Here is a 23053-nt window from a genome sequence, read left to right on the forward strand (position 1 = left end):
GATTTGAGTATCGAACACATAAACACGCTTTCGGTCGGTGCTATAAAATCTTATTTTAAAATTGAATTAACTATAACTATGATAATTGAATTACAAGTTGAACGGTATTATGCTAATTGAACTAATTTATTTGTCTAATTGAATGAATTGAACCAATAATATTCATATCAATTCGGACACATTGTAACAATATGGTAACTAACCTATGGCAGCAGCAGCAAGAATGTACGCGGTTGCAAGAATTTGACTGAAGTTGGTTTTTTTATTTATTTTACTAACGGGGTTCTTCATTCCTTGTGGATATTTGTTTTTTTAGCTCGTTTATTAAAGGCGGTGAGAGTTTTTCTATAGATTTTTAACTAGTTTATTAAAGGTAGTGAGAGTTTTCCTATAGATTTTTAAAGATTTCTAAAAAATGATTTTTTTATATATTTTATCTTTTTATTTAAAATATTTTTAAAAAAATTAAAAATAAAAATTTAAATAAAAAATTTGTTTAAATAGTTTATATAATATATTACTTTAAATATTTTATCTAATTTTTCCAATTTTTTATAATAAAATTTCAAAAAATTATTAAAATGAAAAATTATTTTACTAAACTTTTTATAAAAATCATTTTTGAAAATTACCACTTCTTTAAGAAAATTTGATTTTGTTAAAAAATTTGATAATAAATTTAAATTATTAAATATCAAAATTACTTCGGCATATTCTTTAATTTGTTGTATAATAATTGATTTCTCTAACCGTATAAATCTATAATAGGGATCCATATTGAAGGGCTAGTTGATTTGTGTTGTCATGCATTAAACAATTTATTGTTATATGTGCTATCTTATCTCAATATATGCATGATATGGTTATTATGTTGATGATAATGTATTCAAATAATAACACTCTATTCATTTTATCCTTTTGAATATGATGACTCATTTTGTTTATTTTTCTTGTGGTTGTTTGCATATCATTTATGCGAGTAGATGATCAGATGATAAATTAAAATATAATCAAAATCGAAGTTGAGGATTCATCAATTTTCATATTAAATAATTTAATTAGTCATCGTCTATTTGCCACTATATTTGGTTTGCCTTTGGTTTATTGAGATTATTACGGCCAACTTGAAGATTATATGAGATTCAAAGTTTGAATTCTATTTTTTGTTTGAATGTTATTTTCGGCAATTGAATAAGTGATATTTTATATTTTAAAATTTTAATTTGACCAAATTTTTATGTATTTTTATTATACTTTTTATCGCTTTAATTACCTTTGGAGGAAAAATATTACCTAAAACGCAAACAAGATTTTAACATTAAGCTAAGAGAAAATACATAGGCTATTTGTAAAATCTTAAAATACTAAGGGTATAGGTTTTTCACTTATATTTTGTTTTACCTATTAGTTTATCTAATGTGTGACTTTATAACCATATTTGTTATTTCAATAATCTTTAATTCAAGCTAGGATATATCCAAAACTATGATATATTAGTTATATATAGGTTATCTCACATTTATGTCGTTGAACAAACACTTTTTTATCCAAACTAGGACTACTTACTGGTCGCACCTAATAATCCAATACATAAAATACTTCTTTATATTTACATGAAATTTGTAAAATTATTTACTCAAATATCTATATGATGATATATTGGATATTTAGACAAATTTTATTTATATTGGTGGTGTATAGTAAATAAATTCATTAATTAATTTATATTATTACATCACTACGAGTTTTAACGAGTAAAAGTTAATTGTGGAAGTAAATTTTCTTGTAAATAGGAGTTAATTTTAATTTAGTCCTTATAAAAATATTTTCTTTCAAATAGAAAATTTTATTGTTAGGGTAGTCTCATTCATCATTTAGATCTAATTATTGTTTTCAGATTTGATCTTGTTAATCATGAGAGATAATAGATAAAGAGAGTGAAAGGAAGAGTTATAGTCAAATTGAAAAAAATAATTTTCACAATGACGAAAATTAAAGTGATTTTTATTTGCAAAGATCATTTGCATATATAAAGTATAAACCCACCGTGTAAAATACTTTTACACCTGTATTTAATCATATATAATATATATAAATTATCATATAAATAACTATAATAATTTTAGAGTATATGATAGAGTGAAGTACCGTCATGAGATAATTAATCCGCTCATTCAAATTTATTTATATTTCTAAATATTAATTAATTTGCACGTAATAATTAATTCTTACATTGTTTTTCTACAATAATTTCTTACATAGTTTAATTAAATTTTTAATATTTGACTAAATTTTTTTAACACGAAATTTGCACTGTTGTCTTTGTCCACGTTCACTGATGGCAGCCGGTGGATAAATAAATATCTTTATCTTATCAATTTTAAAAAACAAAACAATGGCCAAAGTGTATTATTGTCCTAATTAATTTTATCATTGTTCATTAATCAGGGACATTAAAGTAATTTTAATATTTAATCACTTAAAATTGTATTTGTCCGTGCATTTATCTACTAATTGTAACAATCTAATAACTCTTCTCTAAAGTGGAATTTTATATAATTATATTATTTAAAAGAACAAAAAAAAATTTAAAAAGTATCTTTTCATTTTCATTCAAGAACCAAAAAGAATTGATTATTTAATGTCACATGTATCTTTGTTGATTATATTTTGGTTCTTACTTTGCATAATTTCCGCCCTTATATGTTATTATTGTATTGTATTTGTACTATTTACTATTACAAATGATGGTGATTTATTCAAGAATTCTAATTTGGGGGTGATTAGTTCTATAATTCTTCTCAATGTTTGTTTTTGTTTTTTATCTAAATATGTTTTTTTTTTGCAAGTGTGTGTTTCTCTCCTTAATCATCTTTGTGTTTCTTTTTTTAAAAGCGAAAATATGTGTTTACAAAGAGATATATATGATGCACAAAACGGTTTATTGTGATATGTTTCCTTTTTCAAATTGTCAAAGTAAAAAGTGAATAATTGGCATAATATTGTGTGTAGTTGTAATTATATTTTGGGGACATATCCAATAAAACATATTGTAGAACTATTTATATCTATTAACTAGAAATGTTGATTACATATTTTTCAGTGAAATTCTATAGTGGGAAATAATTTTGAATTAAAATATATGCAAGCGCATTGGTCTAAAGACTAGACAAACGTAAGACTAAAGATGCAGAATTCAAAGTGGTTTTTGATATGTCTTTGGATGTGCTTTATACTATAAATTATGAAATTTTACAAGATCTTGGGACATATCCATCTCATGTTTGCTCCATTGCCATTGAATTTTCAAATAAGGCTTTAATTAAAATGATATCATAAAGAAAAATCACGATACATATTATTGGCTTTAATTAAATTGATATACGTTATATATTATTATTTATTTGCATAATCTATCATATAGTATAAAAGATTACAAGAGAGATCAAGTTATCAATTCAATTCCGGTGATTACAATAAGTATTAGGCTATTAGGCTACAAAGATAAGAGCTATTACGTTATAAAGAGTTTAAGTCAACAAATTCCAATAAAAAAACTATAGAATTAATTATCTTGCACATTTTTAATCCAACTTCAATCAACTTTCTTATATTTTCTTACATAGCTTTGCAAGTAATCGATCAAGTGCTTTAGTTTTGAGGTAATGGTTTAGAAGAGTTTCAATACTGATATAAAAAATGTATAACAAATATTGAACACTAATTATAAATCTAGAGAAAAATAAATTAATTTAATATGTGAAATAAATATTCAATATTATAAAACATGGGACAAATATAAAAAATATTAAAAAAACATAGGATAAATATCAAACTCAATTGTTAGTATTAAATATAAAAAATCACAAGACAAAAATTTATCATTGATAAATATTAAAAAAAATTAGGGAATGAGTATTTATAATTGATGCATAACAATAATATTAGACAAATATTTGTTGGCGATAAGAAAAATTATATAAATAAAAAACACGAAATATTTATTATTGATAAAACATAATACAAAATAATATTCATAACTGATACATATAAAAAAAACACGAAGCAAATATTTATTATTGATAAGTATTAAGAAAATACAGATAAAGATATTGATACATAAAAAAATATAATTATAAGAGATAAATATTTAAAAATATACAAAATATTAATTACAATATTTAGTATATTCTTGATCAAATACATTTTCCTTGAAAATGTTCAACAGTAAAATATATTATTTTTAATTTTATTTAAATATTATTAATTCAAATAAATCAAATCCTCTTATCTATACCATAAAGAAGAAATTGATTTTTTAATTGATTTTTTTTTTTTATCCGTGGGGTAAGGGTATTTTACTACTTAAATAATACAACCATTTACGACTACATACAAGAATTACAGTTAAAATTAATTATTTAATTTATAAAAAATAAGAATTATTAAAAAAATAAGGATTAGTCGAAGATTAAAGATTCCGTGTCTCGCTCAAAATAAAATAAAAATTTACTTTTTAAATAGTACACATAGCATACATCGAACGGTGGGGCATGATTGTATATGGGCCTTGTATATTTTAAACCGTTAGATTTAGGTCATCGAATAGAGTCGCTCTCTTTTATACCTCTCCGCGGCGCATTCTTGCAATTCTTCTGAAAACCCTAAATAGGCAGGCAAAGTAATCGAAGATGGTGCAGCGTCTCACCTATCGCAGGCGTCACAGCTACGCCACCAAATCTAATCAACACAGGGTTGTCAAAACTCCTGGTAATCTACTATTTCTCTTACTGTTCTTTCAATTCTTCAATACTGAATCTCAGATTTGTTATCTTTTGTTGTTTTTTGGATTGAGTTTTGATTTGCGTTATTGGAAATGTAGGTGGTAAGCTTGTTTACCAGACAACTAAAAAGAGGGCTAGTGGACCTAAGTGTCCCGTTACTGGCAAGAGAATTCAAGGGGTATGCATTTTATCCTTCTTTTTCTTTTTGATTGTTCACTTTGTTGTTTTTTTAATGCTCGAAGTTAATCATATTGGTGTTGTTGTTTATGGTACCTTGCCTTGGTCCTTTGATGGTTGTGATTTTGCTTGTTTCATTTGCGACTAGGTATGCCAATTGTTTAGTACGATGTGATATTAATTTGTATAATTAGAGAGATTTTTTTAAAAGTAAACTGACAATTAATTTGTTCTGGAGAAGCTCTGAAGTTCTCGAAGTTCATGGCTCTGTTTTTTCTTCTTCATAATTTTGTATAATTATAGTATTTTATAAATTAATAATTGATTATAGCTTCATGTTAGGAGCCGAGGTGTGGCCAATTGGATTTATATTTGTGTCTGATGAATTTTCTTCTGTATTTTATTTGTATGTTTTAATTTATATACACCAACCTATTAAGAGTTTTTACACAGTCAATGAAACATAATTGGTAGTTCATTAAGAATGTGACTATAATCATTGCTACTTCAAAAATCACACAAATGGTTGTTTTTGATGCATTGACAATGTAGAACGACCATGTAAAACAATTAAACTCTTAGCTGCATCAGAATGATTATAAAACTTGAATAATGCTTACAACCTACCACTTCTGTGAGTTTGATATATTTTGAGCTTTGAGTTTGATTTGTTTTTCTATTTTCAAACATGTAAACGCGGTTATGAATGTTTGATTGACAACTAGTTTGTGCTAGTGATCTTGATGATGTTTTATTTCAAATTTGAAATATTTAGTGAGTTATATTTATTATTAGCAATAGAAATGTATAAATTTTGTTGAAAAAAAGTTCTACATAAATTTTTGGCTTTGAATGCAAAACTTGATAAATATTAATTGCTGAAGTCAATGATATTCAATCATACTTATTTTAGGTGTAATGGGAATACTGGGTTCAGATTGTGAGTGACATGTTCTGTTTATTTCATGAAATTTATAACCTTTTACTCTTTATATGGTCAAGAGCCAAAAGGTACCAGTTTTTGAATCAATATTACTGTGTTTCTTATTATAAACACAGTTTGAAAGTTTCATTTAATAGTTTGTTATTTTGCATTGTCTTGGAATGATTTATGAGCACTTGTTTCTAGTAAATTTATAAACATTGACCAGTCAATCGTTGCACCTGTTAGCATTGCATAATGTGAATATACAATGCACAATGGGTTTTCTATTTTGTATGATTTTCCATATGTGATATATTTTTGCATTATTTGAGGCATAATGTGTTTCTTCCATTTGGTCTGCCTATGATTATTTGAACTTGCAAGGTTATTGTGAGTTATGTTTAAGTTATGCTGGACAATTGCAGATTCCACACTTGAGGCCCACTGAGTACAAGAGATCAAGGTTGTCTAGAAACCGTAGGACCGTGAACCGTGCATATGGTGGAGTTTTGTCCGGAGGTGCTGTTAGAGAAAGGTTTGTATGCTCATCTTTTTAATGCTATTATTATTATACGTCTTGCAATTAACAATTAGTTATTTAGTTTAATTGCTTGTGTAATTTGATTATGTTTCTCTGTGGTTCTATAGGATCATTAGGGCTTTCTTGGTTGAAGAACAAAAGATTGTCAAGAAGGTCTTGAAAATTCAAAAGTCAAAGGAAAAGCAGACCTCTAAGGCCTGATTTTGCATCATAGAATGAGAGATCTTTTTGAATGACTCTTAGGTTTGAGTGATTATAGTAAATCACAAATTTTATTAGAGTTTTTCTCATGTTAATTGTGTTTAATTGTTTTGTTTGAAACTCATTCTAGAGCAATTGTTAACATTGGCAACTATTCTATTATGATACAGTTTTGTTTGTGTCAATTTTGTCTACGGTTTATTGTTTTTCTCCTTTATGTGTTTTACTACTACTAATTTCTGAAGTATGACTCTGCACAAAACCTTTGCTTTGCTATATATTTGAAACACGTGGAAATAACAGTAATTGAATTTAGCAATCAAGAAAAACTGTCTGCATTGCCTTAAGTAGTTAAGGTAAATGAGATACTTGTTTCAGTGTATAAACATGAGCTAATTCTATAGTCTGACTTAGCCCTTAGGGGTCCAACCATAAATTTATATTGGATCAAGTTTAGACCTTAAACTATATTAGAGTAGAACAATATCCTTGTTCTACTCATTAAATAATGACTAAAAGTTGAAAGTGAAAGGTTGAATTATATATATTTTTATCATATTTTAAAATTCAATTATTACGTGTCCTTTAATTTTGGTCGGTACAAATCTTTAAATTCTAATTTGTCCCTAAACCTGAATTGTCTGATCCATAAGGGAGATTTTGTATTGAATATAAACTCACCTGCAAATTAAATACTTTGCAAATTTGATGTGCTGAATGGGGCTTGCAATGGTCGGCAATGATTCACTTAAATTCATGCCCTCTTTAAAACTTTATCGTTGTTGAATGTTAAGACTGACAAAGAAAACAAAAATAGGAATGGATGAAATAATGGGATTTCTTTTATTATCTCTAATTTTTTTTATAGAAAATTTCAAAATATTCTACTTTTAGGCAAGTAGATGGTTGCATATAATATTAGTACTATGTATTGTCGGTCTTTATTTTTATTAACATGAGGTGGATGGTTGCATCAACAGCCCTCTCTTATTTTTATTAAAACAAATATTTAATTAAAAATATTATTTATTCATTATACTAATTAATTAAAATGAATGTTATTTTGTCAGTGGTATTCGGACAATGTTGTTTTACTATGATGAAATATAATATACATTTTTTGATTTTTTTTTTCTGTCCATTTCAGTTTTAATTTAGATACTATTTGAACACTCTCTTTAAAAATGTAAAATACCATAGATATAAAAATGAGACAAAAATAAATAAAGTATAACGAAAAAATTTAACAAATTTAAATTTAACTGGTAATGTGTATAAGATAACTATGAGAAAAAATAACAAGGAAAATAGCTGAGACTTAACAGATAAAAAGAATAGATGAGATTTTACACAACCTTTTCTATTTATGCCATTAATTAGAATAGATGACTACGAATTATGAGCAAGAGCTTCGACAGTTCTATATGCATATATACAAAAACTGAGAATTGTTATGAGATCTTTATTTTCTATTTACACTGGGATATAATTATTTTCTTCCATAAGTTCCCTCGAGATGAGATAATCATATCTGAGTTCTGATTATCTGAGTCACGTCAGACACTAAATATGAGACGCTAGTATATATCATTTGAAGTGGAAAAAACTATATCTCTAAATTGGCTGAATTAATTAACATGGAAAAAGCAAAAAAGAAGGTTCCACATGAACAACCTTCCTGCTCAAAAATTTGATTCTTTGCAACTTTTCACTACACCATAGTACTTGATCTTTTTTCAATTGTGACATGTTTACCACTCTTGAAATCAATTTTAATCCAACTTGAGCAACCAATTGCTCATGATCAAGTTGATCCTCATGGTGCTTTTGGAACTTCTTCACTATGCAATTCCCGGTTCTTACTATGTCCTTCAGCTTTCTATCCTTCTGCAACAAGTAATCCAAGATTGTTTAGATACTTTTTCCACCATTAAAAATCATGTTTGAGCAAGAAAACATGGTTTGGTTGTCTCAATTCTTTTCTTTTTAAAAGCACTTTTTGACTAGACATGAAAATAATAACTTCTGCAGTTTTTATTTTTATTTTTCACTCCATTTTTTATTTTAAATTTTTGAGTAAAAGTGTAATTTGGTCCCTAAATTATGACCTGTGTCTCATATTTAGTCACCAAATTTTAGAGATATAATAAATTATTCGTAAACTATTTTCTACCCATAAAGTTAATCTCTCTATTTACTCTTTAAAATCATTTTTTTTTTCATATACTAAATTCTCTGTTTATTTTAAATTATTACTGCTAAGGAGGTGAAAGACTCATGAAAATCTGAAAGAGAAGTTAAGAAAATGTATTTTTAGTAATAACGGAAACATGTTTTGATATTTTTAAAATTTCTAAAAATGTTAGATACATTTTTCAAAAATTGTGAGATAAATATTTGATCTATATTCTTTATATTTATTTATTAGTTGAAGTGAAAATAAAAATATGGAAAGTAAATGGGTCCTTAGATACTTGCATGAAACTTTTCACAAATAATTTGTGGTATTATGTCAATTTTTCAACATTTTTTTCTTCCTATGTGTTCCAACCCAAAAACTCAATATAATTTAAAATTTTCATATAAAATTAAATTAAATGTCACTACAAAACTAGCAAAGTAAATTTGCAAAACAGAATAATTTAAAACCAAGTATGTACAAGCTAATGCAAAGACACAGTGAAAGCATGCAAGTGGCAACATTAAAAGTGGTAGTCTAAGTAGAAAGCACACCTTTTGTAGTTGTGTTTTAATGTCCACTAGAAGACCTGAAATTGCAGGGTCTTTGAGATTAAAACCAATATGCTTAGAAATCACATTCCCATTATCTTTATCTGCTCGGACAAATTCCCAAAACATCCGCATTGATTCCTTGATGATATCTTGCAACTTTCCACTTGTAATAGCATCCTCCTCACTCCCTTTAATATCATCTATGAATCACATTCACACACAAAGATTAACATCTCACTCCATGATTGCATCCGACAAACAATCACTAAATATATTTTTAGTTTTTATAAAATGTTTCGTAAAAAGAAATATAACTCAGAATACAAAATATTGTATCTACACTTAGTTTTTAGTTTGGTTATTTTTTGTGAAAATTTGCATCTATATTTACTTATTCCATCTTTGAAAGAAGGTCGTCGATCACGAATAAAAATATAATAGTTTATTCAAATTATACTACATAACATTGCTAAATGCTTCTATAGCTGTTATTTTGACAATAGTTTGTAAATAAAAAATCGTAAAACTAACAATAATTTGTTCAAAGTCTACTGTGCTATAATATTATAGTGATCCTATTTAACAATATGGTGAATGTTAACAACATTCACTCTAACACTTTGTTTTCAACACTCTTTTTTAAAGATTATATCGCTTTTCTTATCATAACTTTTGAGATCACCTATCGAAGAATAAACTTATCATAACTTTTGAAATCACCATATTGAAGAATAAATATAGAAACTAAACTAAGATGTTACTTTACGTACTAAACACATATATTATGGTTCATTTGGTTACCTTTTATAGCTGGAACATGAAGGAGGTTCCTAATCACACAACGATTCTTTACATAATTCTGAATCCTTGGTCCACTGTTAAATGGCTCATTCTCTATGAACCTTTGCATCAACACTTGAAAAAGTTGAAACTCACCAGCAACATGATTATACCTATGATGAGACCCTTGTGAATCATATTCTTGTAACTCAATGGCTTTCATGTGTTGCCAACATAGAATTTCCCATGAGAGACAAATTTGTCCAACATATACCAATTCCAAATCTCTATGAAGTTCATCAACAATTTTATGAAATGGGTCAGATGTGATCTTTGTTGGTTTTCTTGGCCACAAATTTGTGTGAGAGATTATTCCATTCTTTGCATTTAAGATGGTGGATTTTGGTATTGAAATTAATTTTAGAGGGTCTTTTAGTTGAAGAAGACCTACAATTGAAGGTAAAGTTGAATGAGTTAGTGATAATCAAAGGAAAAACATGATTATTGCTAAATAAATATTTTTTCTTTGCTTAGAGTATAATATTAGAAACCAATCCTAATCAAAACTTTAAAGTAATATTGAAGGTTCCTTCTTCAACTTTATTGCATGCTTTGTTTAATATTAGAAAGAAAAAAAAAAGAACAAATCTTAGTCACTGATTTTGATGTCTTTAAAGTAGACCTATGAAGAATAGGAAAAAGATTGCTAAAGAATTGAATTTGAAATTCATGATGCAGACTTGTCACTGTCTCTAGCTTAATTATTAAATAAATAAACAAGTTATCTTTAGAGGCATAATGGCCCACCATGAAAAAATATATCTAATAGTTGTTTTAAAAAAATTCTAACTCCAAGGTGATTGAGTGCATCTTTGAAATCATTGTGAGATTAGTAAAATTACTACAAACTACTTAGAAATTAATTAAAGTTGTATTTTATAGTTTCAACAAAATCACATTGTCACTGTGGATTTACCAATTTCACTGCCATCCAAATATACATGGAGTGTAACTAAAATTCATGAGAAAAAATTACAAAAGATTATGAAATTAGACAAGAAAATACTTAATCTCCACATTTTATAAGAGTGGAAAAATATAACTTCTGATTAAACATATATGATTATTATGGTGAAGACTCAAGGCTTCATGTTTTGTGATATCATTAAGCAACATTCTGAAAAAATTACCAACAAAACAACAATGATATTGCATAAATAAAAATGTTCCATTGCATAAATTTAACAAAAAACAAAAATGATGCAAATTTAGTTCTTCTTACCTAATGCATGCATGGTTTGGTAATTCAAGATATCAAGTTTCCTCATTTTCTCAGCATAGCTCTTGTAAACTATTTCAATTTCATCCATTTGATCCATGTATTCTACCTTCTCTTCAATTTTCAAATGATTTTCAAATTCTTCAACAACTTTTGTAAATTCGTTTTCTTGTTCTTGTTCTTTTACCTCCTCATTCTCTTCAAAATCTTCTTCAACTTCTTCTATGATTGTTGCAAGTCCTCCTTGCCTTGAATTTTTCAATTCTAACTTCAACTGTTCAACTAAATCATCATGCTCCCATTCAAAATCATCTTCATCAGATTCTGATTCATTCAATTCATCTTCCCACTTAGTTTCTTCATTTTTCTTCATCTTAGGTTCCATTTCTATATACTCATTTTCAGAATAAGCCTCATGAACTTCAAAGTTTGAAACTTTATCATCAAATGAAGATTGTTTTTCCTCTCTTGTAATCAAATTTAGAATCTCAGACTCAAATCCTTCACTTCCATTTTTACCACCAAGAAAATGATAGGAAAATGAATCATCAATTTTGTTGATGTTGCTCAAGATTAAACCACTTGAGCTAGATGATTCTGACTCAGGATCAGATGTCACTGAATTTTCATTGAAAAGGAAATAATCTTCTTCCGATGAATCAGTTCCACCAAACGCCTCGCTCTCGAACCGAATAGGACTATCATCGGTTTCATGAATTGATTCCTCTTTTTCTTCTTCATGTACAATGTCTTTCTTTAAATCAAGACTCGAAAACTCGTTGTATGAAACGTCGGGACTCGCGTAGAATTCTCGAAAACTGAATCTAAATTTTGTTGGTTCTTCCATGAAACAACTTATATCTTTTCCTGAAAAGAATTCACACTTACTTGTTGTTGTTGTTATAGTGTCACTCTGCATAAAAACAGAGTCCCCTGTTTCTTGTTCTGTTTCTTCTTCTCTTTTACTATCATCATGGCGATCGAATCCATCTTCACCGAAAACATAGTTTTCTTTTTGAAATTTATCAATTTTCTTACTAACATCATGAATATTACACCCTTCATCCTTATAAAAAGAACCACTTATTTCATTTTCAACTAAGTTCTTGTCATCTTCATTTGCAACAGAAACATTCTCCATGAAAACAGAACACTCTGTTTCATTTTTATCAATAGAAATTTCTCCAATTTCTTCTTCTATCTTCTTATTATCATTACATAGATCATAACTATTATCCATTAAAACAAATTTCTTTGTTTCAGTTTCATAAACATTTGGATCAGTCTCCATAATAACAAAATCTTCTCCTTCTTCGCCTTCATTTTCGTTACTATCTTCATGTACAACAAAATTAGCACACTCACTCTCCACAAAAACCAAACCATCTTCTTTTTCTCTATCAAAATCATCTACATGCAATTGGATGTGAGATTCAATCTCTTTTGAAACAGTGTTTTTGCTAAGCACTTCTGTTTTCACACTTTCTTCATGAAAATCAGAATGATTTTCCTTTAAAACAGAGCACTCTGTTTTTGCTTCATGAATGGTATCCATGAAAACAGAGTACTCTGTTTCTCTTTCATGAAATTCTTCACTCCAAAAAAGGAAATTAGCAAGCTCTTCTGAGAAACCATCCATCTTAGAATCATGAAAGTTTCCATCATTTAGTTGTTGTGATTGTTGAATATTGATCTCTTTTTTGGTATCTCCTAAATGAAGAAATCTGAATAAAAAGTGAATAAAAAAACTCATTTTCCATGTTCTAATAATAGTAATAAATAATAAACAACCTCAAAAAAGAAAAAAGAAAATTCACCAAACCTGAAGAAGTATCTGAGTATGAATCCAAACGAATGGAACACATAATTGCTGATGAAAACTCTCATAGAACCAAAAGGCAAAGACATGTTTTCGAGAACAAAATCATTCACAAAAAAACATAATATATTGATGAAACCAATGTTTTTTTTTGAAGTACAAATAAGGGTATTGTTACCTTATTCAATCCAAACCAACCTTTGAAAAGGTTTTGTTTTTATGTCCACGAAATTTCCAAAACCAAGTTAAGAGTATGAAGAGAAGAAAAAGTGGGTCTTGAAAAAAATTTCAATATCAAATTAAACATTCATAGTGGAAAAGTGGACTCTTCCTCCTCTTACTTGTAGAGATTTTTGAGGCATAATAATTTGTTTTTGGACAAAAATACCGAAATTGTTGGAGAAGATTGTGCACACATGTACAAGGAAAGAAAGCAACATTAGAGTTTTTTTTAAGACAAAAAATCTAATGAGGATTTTAATTTTCACTTTGTTATATAGTAGCCAAATAAGTTTCTAGTATCAATAGTTATGAAGTGGTTAGTGGTTATTATGTTTGACACGTTTTAGAGAATCGATTCCCTTTAAGTAGTTTACCTTATTTGTTCACTTAACTTGGAATTTGAAGGGGTGTTTGGAATTTTGATTTAGTAGGTCATCAAGTGTGTTGGATTGGATGCTCTTAGTAAAACTGAAAATTTTATATATTCACTAGCTTGGTACTTGGTAGGAGATATGGACGGTAAGTTTATATATTTTTCATTTGTTTTTAAGTTATAAACAACTTTTATATGTGTTTTTTAGTTTAATTTTATATATATACATATACTCTCACTCATATTTATTGTGGATTTAAAATAGTTTTATACATGAATTTGACGATGAGTTGTCAATTTTTTTGTGTGTGTGCATGTTTTGTCACAACATTTAAGAGTTAAAAATATATGATTTATGATTAAATATGTAGCAATACATGTGTAAGTATAAATTAAATCTCCTGCTTTCTATATCTCTATACAACCATAATTATAATTACATCAATAGAAGATTAATTGAATATAACTTTGTATAAAATTGAAGAATATAACGTGACCACAGCTACAATTTAAAACCACCCTTGTGATTATGTCACCAACAACAACAAAAAACAAGAGAGAGAAAAATACGAATATTTAATTATATTTTTAAATTTAGTTTTTATAGAATTAGAGAGATATTTATTCACATAGTTGAGTGTAGAGAACTGGAGATTAAGTTTGCATAACATAATGAACTCAAATTTGAATTTCAAATTTGAATTTATGTTGAGAGAGTTACCTATATTTAATATAACATGTCTCAAATAAGATTATTGTTACCTATATTTACCTATATTTTATTAAAGTTGAATTGCTCATACACAACCATAATTCGATCTCTAGTTAAAGAAAATCGTTTTTTTTTTAATTAATAGAAATTGTTGGTTAGACTTTATTAGTATATTCTATTTTACATGATAAAATGAAAGATTAAAAAAAAAAGGGAGATTTCTTATTTTGAGTCTACACGTTTTGATAAATATCATCTTCTAATTCTAGTTTTATTAATTTCAACTATTGTATTGACAAATTCTGATTAGAAATACTAATTTAAAACTACAATTTGATTCTAAGCCCAAAATAATGAAATACACTCCCACTGCCATTAATTTATTGGGAATAAACCAACCCCACCTGCTAGAAGAAAATAATATATAGACGATGAATTAATAAACCTAAGAAGAAAGGTCCTTCATCAATTTAGGCATGCTACATGCATTTAAATAAAAAGTAGACTATGAAAATTTGTTAATTAATTGATTAAAATGAACTCAAGTGTGTACGTGCAAATAATTCATTATGTTAATATATTTTATTTTTATGAGGGGAAGCCATAGACATTAGAGTAATGTACTACTATAGTATCCATCGTTGTAATAGGAACCTAGACGACAAGAAGCATCTCATATGCGGCATGCATCAATTTTGATTTCTAATGGTATCCACGGTGGAGGAGTATTTTAAAAGTAAACTTAAATATATTTTTAATTATTATAATTCACGACAAAAAAGTATAATTTTATTAAATCATCTCTGTAAATATTATCCATGTTGGTTTCTAATTATATGATAATTTTATAATTATGGATAACAAATATGATGCTTTGTTGGAGTTAAAAAATGAAGTTATTTTATATATATATATATAGACGGATCTAGAATCTAATCAAATAGTGGGTCGAACAAATATTGCATACAATTTTACTGTAATAGGTCAACATTTAAATAATGATATTTTATTGAATATTTGTGTAAAATTACTTTTGTTATTATTTTATATTTTCTTTGATAAAAAATATAAACAAAAATTAAAATATATTTAGTCTATATTTATGTGGACTATGCTTGCCTCCTCCGATGTCTGTCCTAAGTCCTTGCATGGTGTATAAAGATTTTTATATTGTCTATTGATTATAATTATCTATCATTGAAAATATTGACTATAATCATAATTACCTTTTGTAATTTGTTAACCGTGTATGAAAATTAATCTTAAGAAAATTATATTTTTGATCATTTACAAATTATTTTTACAAATTATTTTATGGTGTATAAATATTTTAGGTCTATTTTAAAATGATGTTTTTTTAAGTTTATTATGAAAATAATATTTATTTAACTACTGATGTCAAAATTAAACAAATAAATATACTAAAATTATTAATTTAATCAAAATTAAACAAATAAATGTACTAAATTTTTAATTTAATCGACTTTAATAGATATTATAAAATTTCCACATAGATAAATTAAAAAAAATTATTAATATAAATGTTCATACCATCATTGCATACTCTTTTGTGATAGTTCCATATAACTTGTCATAATACAATACTTTTCCGTTTACAAGTTAAGGGGGAATTTGTTCATTATTATTAATTTGAGAAATACTCCATTAGATCATTACTATAAGAAAAAAATATATATTTACGGATATTAAAAAATATAGTTAATTGTAATTAATTTTTTAATTTTATATAAAATATAAATTAAATTATTTAAATTTTTTATTTTTAATGTCAAACACTTGACTATTAAGATTAAATATTTTAAATTAAAAAAAAATATTATGAATAATAGTTCATATTAATCAATTTCTTACAATTAAATGCAGGCAAAGGGATATTTCAATTTTGAACGTGAATGTGAATGAAGAAGAAAGATGGTACATGATAACTTTCTGAAAAGCCTATACTACCTTCAAATCACGACGCTTTATATGCATATATCGCTTTCTATAATGTTTATATCGTGAAGAAACCTTTAAAATTGATGGGTTCTTATTAGAGATTCTTACCTAAATTAATTAGGTGATAGAAAATAAAGCCACTTGGATATTTATTTGGGGTTTATATTGTCAATTCCTTCGTGGCATATTCAGTGCATGCCAAATTTCGTCATCTTTTCGAATTTGGACGGTGTGATTTGGCAGGTGGTGCGTGTCATTTCAATGCATCAAAACACATTAATGGCCTTAACTATCATTTAATTTATGAAAATATACGACTTAGTGGTAATCAAGCCTATTATGGTAGAGTTAGATTGATTTAAGTTGAAATGAAGTATGAATGTCTCTAACTTGTTTAGACTTTAAAAAAAAAACTTATTTAGACTTTTAATTCAATTTATTATTTTTTATTAAAAAAATATATTATATAGACCCGTCTCGTAAAAAGTTATGGAGAGTCACTAGCTTTATTGATAATTTAATATTATTATTACTTTTTACATGATTATATTTGTCAATTCAAATTTTAGAATCTATTGATTGATAAATTTAAAATCGTTAAAATTAAAAAGACTAACAAATCCACGTCATGTAAGTTAATGGTATAAAATAGTACATGTTTACAAATAAAATTAAAGTGTTCAAAATATCCACACATTTAAATTTGTAAAATTAATGATATCAAAATTATTGATTAAATATATAATAGATCATTGTTAATTTGTTGAACAAAACAAAACAATCTCGTACCGAGATGACAAATACAACATTAACAACGAAGTGACATACAAAATGAAAAAGAAAAAAATACTAAATTTATGTGTGTGGAAGTAAATTCAGTTTCTTATTTGTATATAGTTTTCTCACTAATTTGAATTATAAGTTAACATTTCTTTTAAAGTTATAGCTTATTTGATCACTACTGGCTTTACTTTCTCGTGTAAATAAATACTTTGTACAATAATCTCAAAATGATTATTTTCATCAACCAATGGTGCGTTCGTTATAGTTTTTAAAATATAAATTTTATAGTATTTTTTTATATCTTTTTATAAAATGAATTTTAAAAATAAAGTTTCAAATAATAATTGATTTAAATAGTTTATCAACAATTTTTTCATCTATTGCTACAATTTTTTTCAAACAAAAAATCAAAATATTTTGAAAACCTTCTCATAAAATTCAATTTTGAGCGATGTATTTTTTTAAAAAATGTGTTAAAGTTTCTGATAAAGAATATTTAAAATGAGTTCAGAATAACTTGTACTATTTTTGAGTTAGTTTTCATACAAATTATTTAAAAAAAATATAAAATTAAAATTATTTTTTTGTTGTTGTTAAATCTATAACAAAAAGATCCCAAACTTATTTTTCTAAAAGGAAAGCCAGTTCATTCAAATAAAAAGACTGATACAATTAAAATAGAATAAACTGTGTTAGGACATTCTCCATCTACAAATTAGAGTAAGTCTTAAAAGCTAAATCAAACAAGTTTTGATCAAAATAATAGAATCTTAGATGACAATTTCAATCTCATCTCTAAATCCTAAAAATGATAACAAATTTTTCTACATATATGGACCATGACAAAGGGAAAAACAAGATATATAGTCTTAAATTCTATCCAATTACATATTATTTCTTTAGCATCTGCATACACGATTCCACTATAAATAACATATGGTCCAAACCACAACATAGCCTCGATGGTTTTAATGGAGGATTAAATAATCACAATCTGCACGTGGGTAGTTATCCTGCACAAATACGATCTTCATTAGTGGATTTAGAGGCCAATTTTCTTTATCAAAATGAGGGACTTATACGGAAAAAAAGTTCAAAAAATTGTCGATTTTAATTTTTAATATGATATTAATTATTTTATTTTTAATTGTACTCACTAATTAATATCACATACACTCCACTAATAGCCACATCGTAATTAGTTGAAAATATATTTCTGTTATTTTTTGTACTTTCATAGTTCACATGGGTCGACATGAAGTCAATGGAAGAATTTTGGCAGAGATTTCATATACCGACAGAGTTTGGCTCAAATATACGTTGCAATTAGGTGCATGACTTTTTCTATTTCTTTAGATCGGAAATAAAATAATATATATTGATTGAGAAAGTCTAACAAGTGCCTTAAATAAGTAAAAATAATAATTTTATAATACATTTATAATAAAAATATATTAAAAGTTGTATTTTAATTATTTTTAAATTTAAAGTTTGCTTTTTTATTTTAGTTTTTTTAATAAGATTTTATTATTTTATTTATACACAATTTCTAAGATTTTATTTTCACAAGTAGACTTTTAAATTTTGTCTATTATTTTTTCAACATTGGACGAATGGCTTTACATGTAATTAATGAGGCCTTTTATGCGCGTTAAGAAAATTAAATAATTTGGCCCATTTTGTTGCAAAAAAGGTTTCATGCTTCATATATAGAAATGATATCTTAGATGTGAAGAAAGATCAAGGAACAAAATTGATGATATCACATAACACTAGGATGCTATGGGACAAAAATTTCTTCATAAACAAAACATAAATTTCCTCTCCAAATACATTGAATTTTGACACACTTTTTAAAACACTAATTACTTAATATTGGATAAAATTTATACGATTCTTGTTATCTCCTGAAAGTTGGTCTTTAATAAGTGGATTTGGTATAAATTATCGAACTATATATATATGCTCCTTTTTTTTTTTAACAAACACCAAACTATATGCTTGAATAAATTAAAAGTGTACTCAATATTTTTAAGGAAATTGAAAGTGTATTCCTAATATTTATACTTTGTATTGTTTAAGAAATAAATGAAAGAAATGCTTTAATTAGGTGACCAAATGGTTAAAATTAATATTACCTCTGTTGTTTTTAAATGTAAGATTTTCCATTTATCAAATCTTAAATTTTAAGAAAGTTGATGGAGTAGTAAATTACTTGTCCTCTTTGTTAACAATGAAAAGAGGAAGAAATAGGAAGAAGAGAAACAACCACTCTAGGGTTTCATAACATATAATGAACCAAACTTAAGTTAATAAGGTTACAATGAGTATATATATAAAAGAATAGAATTGTCTAAAATACCCTTACTACTAATATATAATAATATTGTTTAACATCTCCCCTCAAACTCACGATGCATTAACATGGAGCATCGAGAGTTTGTCAACTAAAAAACGGAAGCATTTAATGGAATGCATCTTTGTAAACAAATCAACAATTTGTAAAGAAGAAGAAACAAACGGTAGAGTAATGGTTCCATGCTGAAGATGATGACGAGTAAGATGACAATGAATCTCAATGTGTTTGGTGCGTTCATGAAATACCGAGTTGTGAGCAATTTGAATAGCACTCTTGTTATCGCAGTACATCGGAGTTGGCTCAGAAAGAGAGATACCTATATCAGACAAAAGCCAACGCAACCAAATTATTTCAGCGGTAGTAGATGTCATAGCACGATACTCAGCTTCTGTAGAGGAGCGAGAGACAATGTCTTGTTTCTTACTCTTCCAAGAAATAAGAGAGTCTCCAAGAAAGATACAGAACCCTGTGGTGGATTTACGATCTGTGGTGTCACCAGCCCAATCAGCACCAGAATAAGCTCGTAACTCTAATGAGGATGACGATGGAAAGAGAAGACTTTGAAATTGAGTTCCTCGAAGATAACGAAGAATCCAAATAAATGTTGCCCAATGTATTGTAGTGGGAGAGACACCAAACTGACTAACAACATGAACAACATAAGCAATTTTAAGACCATATAGAGCCTTTTTTAACTTACATACTTCCCCTGGATCATGAGAAACTCCTTGTGGAGGGACCATATAGACTTCTTCATGAAGCTCACCATTTAAAAAGGCATTTTTGACATCCATTTGGGAAATATGCCATTGACGAATAGATGCAACTGCAATAAGAGTACGAATAGTGGTCATCTTGGCTACATGAGCAAAAGTTTCTTCATAATCCATACCATATTGTTGAGAGAAACCCTTAGCAACAAGACGTGCTTTGTAGCGCTCAACTGAACCATCAGACTTAGTTTTGATCTTGTATACCCAACGAGACCCAATAACACGTTTTCTAGGAGGAAGAGGTACTAATCCCCAAGTATTGGTTTTGTGCAATGCAAAAAATTCTTCTGCCATAACCTGCTGCCAAAGAGGATCAAGAACAACCTCTTTATAGGAAGATGGCTCAGACAAACTGTGAATAGAGGTAAAGAAAGAAACAAACGAAGTTGAGTAAGTGGAATAGACAAAATCAGGTAACTGAGTAGACTTACGTTGACGAGAGGGGTAACGAAGAGGATCAACAATCGCATGAGATGGTTGAACAACCGGGGGGGCAAGAGGGATGTCATCATGTGGAGTATTAGTATTTGCCCTGCAATTCTCAACATTACAATCACCAGAAGCATAATCATTAGGACCAAACAGATCAATATGGGTTAGTTCAGAACTCTTAGTACTCTGAGAATCAGAGGAAATAGAGTAAAAAGGGATGTGCTCAAGAAAAACAACATTACGAGATACACAAAGTTTTCCTACATGAGGATCATAACAATGATAACCTTTTTGACCATCTCCATAACCAAGAAAAACACACAGCGCTGAACGAGAAGACAACTTATCACGCTCTACTTGAGGGCGAAAAACAAAACAAGTAGAACCAAAAACTTTCAAAGAGTGATAATCAGGGGTAGAAGCATACAATTTTTCAAAGGGAGACAAACCTGATATGATAGAGGATGGAATTCTATTAATAGCATGAACAACAGTAAGAATTGTTTCTCCCCAAAACTCACTAGGAACTGAAGCGGACAACAAAAGGGAACGAGCATTCTCTATAATATGACGGTGTTTCTTTTCAGCAACTCCATTTTGTTGAGGAGTATCAATACAAGATGTTTGGTGGAGGGTGCCATCATAAGCAAGTAATTCAGAAAATTTATTAAAGGTATATTCACCACCTAAATCACAACGAAAACACTTTATAACAGAATTATATTGAGTTTTGACCATTGCACGAAACATATGATAAATGTCAAAAAATGCAGACCGATTTTTCATAAGATAAACCCAACAATAACGAGTGTAATCATCAATAAACGAAACATAATATCTAGATCCACCTTTGGTGAGAACCGGTGATGGACCCCAAACATCAGAGTGAACTAAATCAAAAGGCGCATATGAAACAGAAACACTTTTACTAAACGCTAAAGCTGGAAGTTTAGCAAGTTTGTAACCACAACAATCTGAGATATCACAGGTTTGTAACTTTCCTAAGGCTCCAGTAGAAGCCAAATATTTTAATCTAGAAGTAGAAACATGTCCAAGGCGAGAATGCCATAGATAAAAACTAGAAGATAAGGAATTCAAGCGAAAACTAGATAATAAGTCAGCAGTAGTTGTGGAGGCTGCAGTATCTGGGAGTCGCAGGTCATCCAAAACATAAAGTCTCCCTTGTTTATGACCTGTCCCAATCAGCCTATCGGAATGTGGATCTTGCACACAACAAGAAGTGGAGGAAAACATAACCGAATAATTGAGATCACATATTTGACTAACAGAAACAAGACTCAAAGTAAGATTACGAATATAATAAACATCAGAAAGAGACATGTTAGGTGTGGAGACAGAACCAACGCCTGCTAATGGCATAGGAGTGCCATCAGCAGTCATAACCGACACAGACGAGACAGGTTTCACAGACACAAAAGATTTATCATCGTATGTCATATGATGAGATGCTCCCGAATCAAGAATCCATATGGAAGGAGATATATCTGACATACCAGATGAGTTCAAACCTTTAGAAGAGGTGGAAGACATGACATGTGATTGAGTGACAAGAAGTTTTTTTTTGAAGTTGTTCTGCAATATCAGATAACTGGGAAGCAGTCTCAGATGAGTATACGGAACCAAAACTAGAGCCAATGGTAGAAGGAGCAGAAGCAACAACATTGGGCGATGACCCCCTAAAATTCTTCTTATGTGTTCTCCCCAATTTTGGACAATGTGCTTTCCAATGTGCTTGAAGAGAATCATCCTTAGCATCAGTCATAACAAATAATGACAGAAAAATACGACAAATACAAACTGAGACAAAATAAATTAGGGATAATCTGGTGTTGTGCGAGCCCGATTTCTCCCCCTACAGACGTCGTTTCGCCGATCCGACCGTTGAAGACGAAGACCTGAATGTTTCGAATCTGCTGTCCAAAACCAGTCCGGTCCAATGGTGAACGAATATGCAATCAATGTTTTTGTGAGTCTGATTTAACAAAATCGGGAATAAGGTTATTGTTCTCTTTTCTCTTTTGGTGGTTGTCTTTCCTATCAAAATAATCTCTCTCTTCTTTATAGTAGATCACAAAATCAACCAAAGCTCTTTGATACCATGTTAACAATGAAAAAAGGAAGAAATAGGAAGAAGATAAACAACCACTCTAGGGTTTCATAACATAGAATGAACCAAACTT

The 23053-nt window shown here is 28.1% G+C and overlaps 2 protein-coding genes across 2 annotated transcripts; one reads left to right on the plus strand and one right to left on the minus strand.

Moving 5' to 3' along the window:
* Nucleotides 1-4612: 4612 nt before the first annotated feature.
* LOC101495834 (large ribosomal subunit protein eL34) lies at nucleotides 4613-6813 on the plus strand. The gene is made up of 4 exons (XM_004490000.4): nucleotides 4613-4770; nucleotides 4883-4962; nucleotides 6312-6421; nucleotides 6535-6813. The coding sequence occupies exons 1-4, from the start codon at nucleotides 4692-4694 to the stop codon at nucleotides 6626-6628; spliced, it is 363 nt and encodes a 120-aa protein (XP_004490057.1). The 5' UTR covers nucleotides 4613-4691; the 3' UTR covers nucleotides 6629-6813.
* A 1141-nt stretch (nucleotides 6814-7954) lies between these two features.
* Nucleotides 7955-13867, minus strand: LOC101496157 (uncharacterized). The gene is made up of 5 exons (XM_004490001.4): nucleotides 13243-13867; nucleotides 11424-13144; nucleotides 10163-10588; nucleotides 9362-9561; nucleotides 7955-8515 (listed from the first exon to the last, which is right to left on the minus strand). Exons 1-5 carry the CDS (start codon nucleotides 13326-13328, stop codon nucleotides 8261-8263), a joined length of 2688 nt encoding a protein of 895 aa, XP_004490058.1. The 5' UTR covers nucleotides 13329-13867; the 3' UTR covers nucleotides 7955-8260.
* Between the last annotated feature and the right edge of the window lie 9186 nt (nucleotides 13868-23053).

The sequence above is a fragment of the Cicer arietinum genome, chromosome 2 (genome assembly GCF_000331145.2).
Source record: "Cicer arietinum cultivar CDC Frontier isolate Library 1 chromosome 2, Cicar.CDCFrontier_v2.0, whole genome shotgun sequence".
Lineage (NCBI taxonomy): Eukaryota > Viridiplantae > Streptophyta > Magnoliopsida > Fabales > Fabaceae > Cicer > Cicer arietinum.